At 31.0% G+C, this 7,599-nt stretch overlaps 5 protein-coding genes across 5 annotated transcripts in view; 2 read left to right on the top strand and 3 right to left on the bottom strand.

Moving 5' to 3' along the window:
* The window catches only part of LOC149480853 (leech-derived tryptase inhibitor C-like), a 242,428-nt gene that overhangs the window by 36,855 nt on the left and 197,974 nt on the right, over positions 1-7,599 (bottom strand). The gene's annotated exons all lie outside the window — the stretch shown is intronic.
* Positions 191-1,760, top strand: colt (carnitine/acylcarnitine carrier protein colt, mitochondrial). The gene has a single exon (XM_089705874.1). It carries the CDS (start codon positions 340-342, stop codon positions 1,234-1,236), a length of 897 nt encoding a protein of 298 aa, XP_089562000.1. The 5' UTR covers positions 191-339; the 3' UTR covers positions 1,237-1,760.
* LOC149480863 (G patch domain and ankyrin repeat-containing protein 1 homolog) lies at positions 2,368-3,548 on the bottom strand. The gene has a single exon (XM_089705994.1). It carries the CDS (start codon positions 3,478-3,480, stop codon positions 2,548-2,550), a length of 933 nt encoding a protein of 310 aa, XP_089562120.1. The 5' UTR covers positions 3,481-3,548; the 3' UTR covers positions 2,368-2,547.
* Positions 4,559-6,454, bottom strand: LOC149480862 (uncharacterized). Its single transcript, XM_089705982.1, has 2 exons — positions 6,087-6,454; positions 4,559-5,727 (listed from the first exon to the last, which is right to left on the bottom strand). Exons 1-2 carry the CDS (start codon positions 6,294-6,296, stop codon positions 5,254-5,256), a joined length of 684 nt encoding a protein of 227 aa, XP_089562108.1. The 5' UTR covers positions 6,297-6,454; the 3' UTR covers positions 4,559-5,253.
* Positions 6,793-7,599, top strand: part of Npc1a (Niemann-Pick type C-1a) — a 76,307-nt gene continuing 75,500 nt past the window's right edge. Inside the window, exon 1 of the mRNA XM_089705789.1 lies at positions 6,793-7,040. Within this exon, the coding sequence (XP_089561915.1) occupies positions 6,957-7,040 (84 nt within the window). The 5' untranslated portion in view covers positions 6,793-6,956. The remainder of the gene's footprint in view (positions 7,041-7,599) is intronic.

Raw genomic sequence — 7,599 nt, 5'->3', positions numbered from 1 at the left:
GTATAGATAGTATCTACTACTGTAATATATACTCTAAGTATAAATACAATAATTATCTTATATTATGAGTGTGATTATGAGTCCCTATTTGTGTTCTTTCCCGTAGAATAAGCCCGTAATCCGTATGAAAGACAATCAAGAGACGTGAGTCTGTTTTGACATACGACTTATGCCATTCATAAACTGACATATACCTTGCTATACATCTATCGAACTAGTGGACTTTGACATTTGAATTTTAAAAACTTGTTTCAAGTTTGTAAGTTGTAACAAACTCAACAGGCCAACAGCTGTATTGTAACACCTTTCTTTTTAAATCATAAGTCGTAAATTATCACAATGTCGGAGAATAGCAGCCCAATTAAATACTTTTTAAGTGGTGGTTTCGGCGGTGTTTGCACTGTTCTTGCAGGCCATCCAATGGATACTATCAAAGTAAGATTACAAACTATGCCTTTACCAAAACCTGGAGAAACAGCATTGTATGCGGGTACTGTGGATTGTTTCAAGAAGACTATTCAAAAAGAGGGCTTTAAAGGTCTCTACAAAGGAATGTCGGCTCCGTTGACTGGAGTCGCACCTATTTTTGCGATAAGTTTCTTCGGTTTCGGCCTCGGTAAAAAGTTAATCAAGTCAGATAGTGAACAGGTTCTCACAAGACCAGAATTGTTTGCTGCTGGTGCTTTTTCAGGTATCTTTACAACCTCAATTATGGCTCCAGGAGAGAGAATTAAATGTTTACTCCAAATTCAACAAGGTGGTTCCGGGCCACAGAAGTATAGTGGCATGGTCGACTGTGCCAGGCAGTTATACGCAGAGGGTGGGATCAGAAGTATTTACAAAGGCAGTGTTGCCACCATACTGAGAGACGTTCCAGCAAGTGGAATGTACTTTATGACATATGAGTGGGTGAAAGAGATTATAGTTCCTGAAGATGCAAGTGCTAAATTGAAGATGTTGGCAACAGTGGTGGCTGGGGGATGTGCTGGTATAGCTAACTGGCTGGTGGGCATGCCTGCTGATGTTTTAAAGAGTAGATTGCAAACTGCTCCTGAGGGAACATACCCTAATGGTATGAGGGATGTTTTCAAACAGTTGATGGCAAGAGAAGGTCCAACGGCCCTGTACAAAGGTGTGGCTCCTGTAATGATAAGAGCGTTCCCAGCTAACGCTGCATGCTTTGTAGGATTTGAATTGGCTGTCAAGTTCCTTGACTGGGTTGCTCCAAACCTTTGATGATATTAGTAGTAGTTTATTAACAAATTTGTATCATATAGCAGATAAGATAAAATGATTTTAAAACTTGTTACATCTAGTGTAATTTAGATATTTTTAAATATTTACTCTGCCAAATTATATTTTCTGCATTATTTTTACATGACAAAATGATTTTTTCATGGAAGCTTTAAAATAACACACAAAATGATAGCAATTTTTTTTTGTTAATGATACATTTTTTAAGTATTATTTTTGATGCTTGTTTTGTATTCACAGATAAATAATAGTAAAAAATCAGTGCCTTTGTAAGATGTAATAGTTTTGTCTTTATAATGTTATCTTTCAGTGCTGTAACACTTTTCCTCATGTTGATAATGTTATTTTGTTATAACAAATAAGGAAAATGTTGTGGAGCAAATGAATAGAATGAAAATGATTCAGATTTTTGGTTGTATTTTTTTTAGTGTAGCACTATTTTAAAGTGTTGATATGAGTATTTTGAATGTTTTCATGTTTAGGTCAATTATATTATGAACACAATATATATTTTCTTTATTTTATTTTTTTTTTACCCGGCTTTCATTAAATATATGTGGAATCATTTTTTTGCCATCCTGAGATATTGATCAATTTCATGTAACTACCTGTTTGTACCAAGGTTGGTTACATTGTTTCAGAGAATATTTGGAACAAGTTAAGAAAGAAAAAAAATTGGCACTATATTATCAAAATAATTAAACTGAATAGACTTTAGTGAACAATTCTCTTAATGATTATTAACCAGAACAGCATGTTTTGCTGTATTGTTATATAAGAAGTATATTTTATTATCGCATTCTCAAATTAATATAAGAATAATACAATGTGAGTTACACATTAGAATATTTGTATTTGGTTATTATATAAAGTTCCTATTACATTGAATAAAGGATGATACTTATAATCAATTTAGATAGGTACATAATTATTAGACAACTTGTAGAAATAATGATAAAGAAATCTTGTTTTAATCACATGGCATAGAATCACAGATTATATTATATGGTTGTGAATAGTCTATTTGGTGCAATGGTAAAAAAAGTGACTAAACTATAGAAAATATAGTACTAGAACCAGAATTTTCAATTATTGTATATTTTAGTGTAGACTAATTTCTGATATTTGTTGTATGTATTGTACGGGTGAAAGGAACAAAGCAATCAAAGTTTTATTTATATTATGCATCTTTTATTATTGATGTCTATTTATAAATATAAAATAACTGATATTATTTATATTACACCAGTTGGCATAATTGTGATCATTATCAAAAGTATCAAAAATTCATAATTAGTAAAATTCTCTTCTGAAATTGATTTCTTTTCTTCTATTATTGTATTGTTCCCTTGCTATTATTTTTCTATTTATAACTTTCGAGGATTCCTTCACTACATTGCCTTCCTTTTTAGGTTTGAGACCTAGACCTGTTCTATCTTTTTTCATCACAGGTTTAATTGGATATTTAGTGCCAGTACCATCTGGACCTAAGCCTGTTTCTTTATCCCACCCTCCTTTTACCATTATTTGGTAACCTTTGTTAGATTGGGGTATCACATAGTTTGCAGGCAATTTCTTCCCTTTACTGGCATTTATATTGTGAACTGTGGATGATAGATGCTCTTGTTTATCAGGAAATGTTGTATTATTGCAAATCTCACATTTATATTCCTCTTTTAGCTTAACTTTAATTTGTTTCGAGGTTTTACATTCATTCTCATCTTTATTTGATTTGTGACTTAGTAATATATCAGCTAAAGTGTAATTTTTATTTGTTATGACTAAACTTTGTGCAGAATTCCCAGCTTTATCTCTAACTGAGGTGTCAATTCCACGCTTCAATAGTTCTTTAACAGTCTCTATGGAGTTTGCTTGACATGCTATCATGAGCAAGTTCCACCCAAATTCATCAACAATGTTAATCTTATCTGGAGAAGTATCTAACGCGACACTTATCAACTCAACATCATTGTTTTGAACACATTGAAACAACTCTCTGTCAGTGAGTTTAACGGAATTTTTCCTCTTGCGATTACGGCTTCCTTTATCCCTTATATAACTGGTATTTGTGTTAGAAAGGACGCTGTGGCTCGCCGAATTCTGAACTTCTTCCAGATAAAGCTTTTTGGCTTGTTCTCCAGATAGAAATGGAAAGTTTACAGTGGGTCTGCTAACTTCACTGTCATTTGTTGGTCGGACAAAGTTACTGTAATCTTTATGAAACATATTATGAAATAAATTGTATTGTTATAAATAGTTGGATTAAATTCACATATCGTTGTTTCCAAGACTTATTTCTTCAATAAAACAGAATTTTGATGAGGTTAATAATTAAACAAAGGTTTGTAATAAACGAGTCGCAAATGACGTTGACGTAAAACGTTGACATTTGACTTCTGACATATGGTTGACATTTCCATTTTTTTGTCAGAATACCATCCTTTTGGAATTTTTAGTTTTTATAGGTCTACCAGAATCTGGATGGCATATTTATATTAACGAAATAAAAGATTTTCATATGGCAAATTTATTTGACAACTATCAAATTGGTTGTCAAATTATTTGTCTTCTTTGCAATTGATGAATAATTTTTAGGATTTTGTCTAAAAAATCTTCGAAAATGTCGAAAAAGCCGCTGCGAACACAAGCAAGAGGTGTTGTTTATAATGTGTATAGAAAAACATTCGATGCAGAAGGGTCAAACACATCACAACTTTCAATTTTGAATATTTTATTGGTAAATTGGACTTACCCGTTTTGATACTTAAAATAAAAAATATTATAAGTAGGTAACTATAATATTGTTTGTTGATTACAATATATAATTTTATGAAAACTTATTACAGGAGTTTCCAATACGGCTATTCGTCAAGTCCAAGCTGTCCAAGTCAATTTTATAATGTGTGTATCTTTAATACTTACGAAAATAAACATAGTTTTATTTTATTTTATTTTATAAAAAATGATTAGCAATCTAGTTTTGATCTGCATTATCATTACATCCATATTTTTACATGGCATAATGATAATTGATAATGAATATACAAATATAGGTATGTGTAAATAATATGTATTACATAGATAAAAGTAGTTAATATGTATATTATACATGCAAGTATGTACCTACATAATATTAAGTGGATATCTCATTATTAAGTACAGTATTGTTCACTTGTAATGTGACTAATGATGTTGAGGACAAAATAAAAAATAAGCAGTATCAAGTACGTTCAGTCCATTTTCCCTAGGGTTGCACACTCAAAATTTTGATTTCCCAATTTGCCATCAGATTCTGGTTTACCTATACGATATCCACAACGATATCTTAATAAATCTATAAACGTACGACATTATTTTGCATTATATCCAAGAGCTTAATATTGCTACACAGAGAACAGGATTTGAAAATTGTAAGTTACCTACTCATTAATAACATTGAAACCATAGTAGGCATAAACTGATTTACAACTTACAACGCTAAAGAATTAATATGTACACATACTATCTACAGCCGATCTATGTCAATTTCATGTCTTAATCTCCAAACAATCTTCTGAAGAACATGGTGTTAATATAAAGCCGCTTACACCAATCTAATATAAATATGTACATAACAAATAAGGCTTTGAGAAAGTACTAATTAGAAGGATAAAATAATATAAAAATAAGCAATAACAGGTTTTACCACATGTTCAAAGTTTTTTAATTATAAGAGTCACATTTTCTTTGCCTATACTATTGGCCCATAAATATGATCCACTATAAATATATTATACATATTATTAACATTTTTTTCCTTGTCAATCATTTCTGTGTATTTATTGCTTCTCTTAATTATTTTATTCGATATTTTTACGAGATCTAAAGGGAATGGTCAATATGCTTTCACAAAACAAAATGATATTCATGATTTGAGATCATTGATAAATGAGAATTATGCAAAATAGTTGAAGGCCCCAATTTTGAGTCTAGTAACACTACATGGGTATTACTTTTAACTTATTTCGATAGTTCACTGGCTATACTTTTCAATGCTTCAGTCTGTTCTTTCAATAACTTCAGTTTTTGTCTCAAATAATCCTTTTTGAAGTTAAGATAATCTTCTTTTATCTGTATTTTCCTTTGTTCCTGCACAGCCAATAAGTCACAATTGAGGAAACATTCACTTGAATGCTTGGAACTTTTAACACCATTTTTAATCTTCACCTTTGACTTTTTAAGGTCTTGCGTGAACACTTTTTGTTCGGGAATCGATTCAGGCTCACTTATAGATCCATTGGACATTTCTGCGTGATAATTATCATCGTGGTTATCAGTTAGAGGCACAAATTCTGTAGTTTCCTGATATTCTTCACCAGTCTTGATGCCAAGTGCTTCTTGCTCTGCAGAAGTTAGCATGACTGTTGTCAACGGCAGCTCACCGTTTGTCTCTGCTTGACGTTTCTTTGTTTTGGACCGCAAGTCATGCCAAGTCTGAAACATTATAAAGTTACATTTTACTAAATATTTTCATAATTATATTATTAAGTAGATAGCTATCTTGCTCTATGAACTGAACTAAATTTACATAGCGGTTCTGTTCATGACATAATTATTTAGAAAATTTTAAATGAAGCTTCAAAACTTCAATTTGATGTGTTTATCAAAACTACACCCTTTTAAATAAACAATGTCTTTCATCTTTGTAGTAACAAGGAGATTGATATATTTAAATGCACACAGGCATTGTATATTAGTTGTTGTAACTACAGGTAATATGAAATTTTTCATAGGAAAGTGTTAGGATTAGGATTTTCTTAATGTATCAAATAATAAAATAAAAGTTAACATACTTTTCGCCACTGCCTCCAAGTTTTTCTCGCCCCTTGTATGGAATTACATTCATTAGCTATACTCTGCCATAACTTTTGTGAATCCTTGTAGTTGAAGTCCTGAGTTACTTTACACGATATTAACTCGGGATGTTTAGTCATTAATTCTATTAATTTCTTTTTTTGCTTAGCAGTAACGTATATACATCTTTGCCTTTTTCTGTCTTCCATTTGCGAAAGCACTAAGTGTTGTTAATTAGAAATAGTGAGTTTATAAAACAACATTTTATATTTAGTATTATTGGCACATTATTACAGCCTAATATTTATGTTTATTTAATTTGGACATTTCGTGGGCACGCAAACTGCAAAGCAATATTGACAACAACGACAACGTCAACAAATAACAATATGTCAACTGTCATCTGTCAGGGCTTTTTTTTTCACAAGCTGTTACAGCTTATATTTAATTGAATAGTGGGTGTGGGCACAGATAATTTTATAATGATAATTTAATATTAAAATGTTGTTTAGGGTCTTAAAACAATTAATTTTACTTGAATAGAATATAAATATTAGGTAATTACGCACCGCATACCATATTGACGTTTTTTTCTAGGTTTTTCAGGTTCCGGTGTTAAATTATTTCTAGATAAGCATTTATGGCAATACCTTTTTTAATTGTTTAATAGCAACTCTGAAGTTCGACGTCTTTAATAATTTTTTGAAATTTGTCATTTTAGAAAAAAGACTCGAGCGGAGAAGTGCGTCACATAAATTTTGTAACATTACTGTGTTTTCTCCATTGAAATTTGCTCTTTTGTGATTGTAACTATGATATGACAAAACAAGAACTTTACAACTGTAATTTGTGAAGTTTAGTGAGTTAAAATGGTTGGCAGTGGCAAAAGAATTATGCGAGGATTTCTCCCATCCATACTCGGATATCTGTTTTTACTTCACCTAGCAGAATATGTAAGTACTTTGAGTAATTACCTTTTATTGTTCTGCCCTAATAAATTTACGGAGTTAACTGATACTGTCAATCTATTTGCTTTAATTTTTATACAACTCTCTTGGCTATCTGGTCGAATATCTTTATTTTGTACATTTACCTACATTCACCTTGCAAATTAACATAAGAAAATCAAGGTGTTTGCGTTGCACGGTCATAAGGAAATGAGATCACTAACTGGTTACATCTACTTTAATATTTTTTTGCATTATTTATGGAAAATTATAGGTTCACAATTCTTTCATATAAAACAAATAGTCAGGGATTTGAACACTCAAACAATTCGGCCTTAATCCTTAGCAAGGAAGTGTATGACTAAGTTGAATGTTATTAATTATGAGTAATTGAATGATAGAATATTAAAAACCATAACTAGAGAATGGTAATGAAATTTGTATGGGGTCTCTTAATATACATATATCAGAAAAAATTATTAAATATTTTCACAATTTCAGTTTAACGACTCAAATGAACAGGTCTCTATTCATATTATTATCATATGAAACAAAAATATTAAGC

The sequence above is a fragment of the Colias philodice genome, chromosome 17 (genome assembly GCF_061535455.1).
Source record: "Colias philodice isolate Cphi_HAF_F1 chromosome 17, ilColPhil1 Martin Lab GWU primary, whole genome shotgun sequence".
NCBI lineage: Eukaryota > Metazoa > Arthropoda > Insecta > Lepidoptera > Pieridae > Colias > Colias philodice.
Note: the sequence above shows the minus strand (reverse complement) of the source record. Positions and strands in the feature narration are given on the sequence as shown.

Bases quoted from the DNA above. Each gene is read 5' to 3' on its own strand.
- colt (XM_089705874.1), top strand. From the start codon at position 340: ATGTCGGAGAATAGCAGCCCAATTAAATACTTTTTAAGTGGTGGTTTC.
- LOC149480863 (XM_089705994.1), bottom strand. From the start codon at position 3,480: ATGTTTCATAAAGATTACAGTAACTTTGTCCGACCAACAAATGACAGT.
- LOC149480862 (XM_089705982.1), bottom strand. From the start codon at position 6,296: ATGGAAGACAGAAAAAGGCAAAGATGTATATACGTTACTGCTAAGCAA. The intron at 5,728-6,086 runs GTATGTTAACTT...ATAATGTTTCAG, and splicing joins CTTGGAGGCAGTGGCGAAAA to ACTTGGCATGACTTGCGGTC.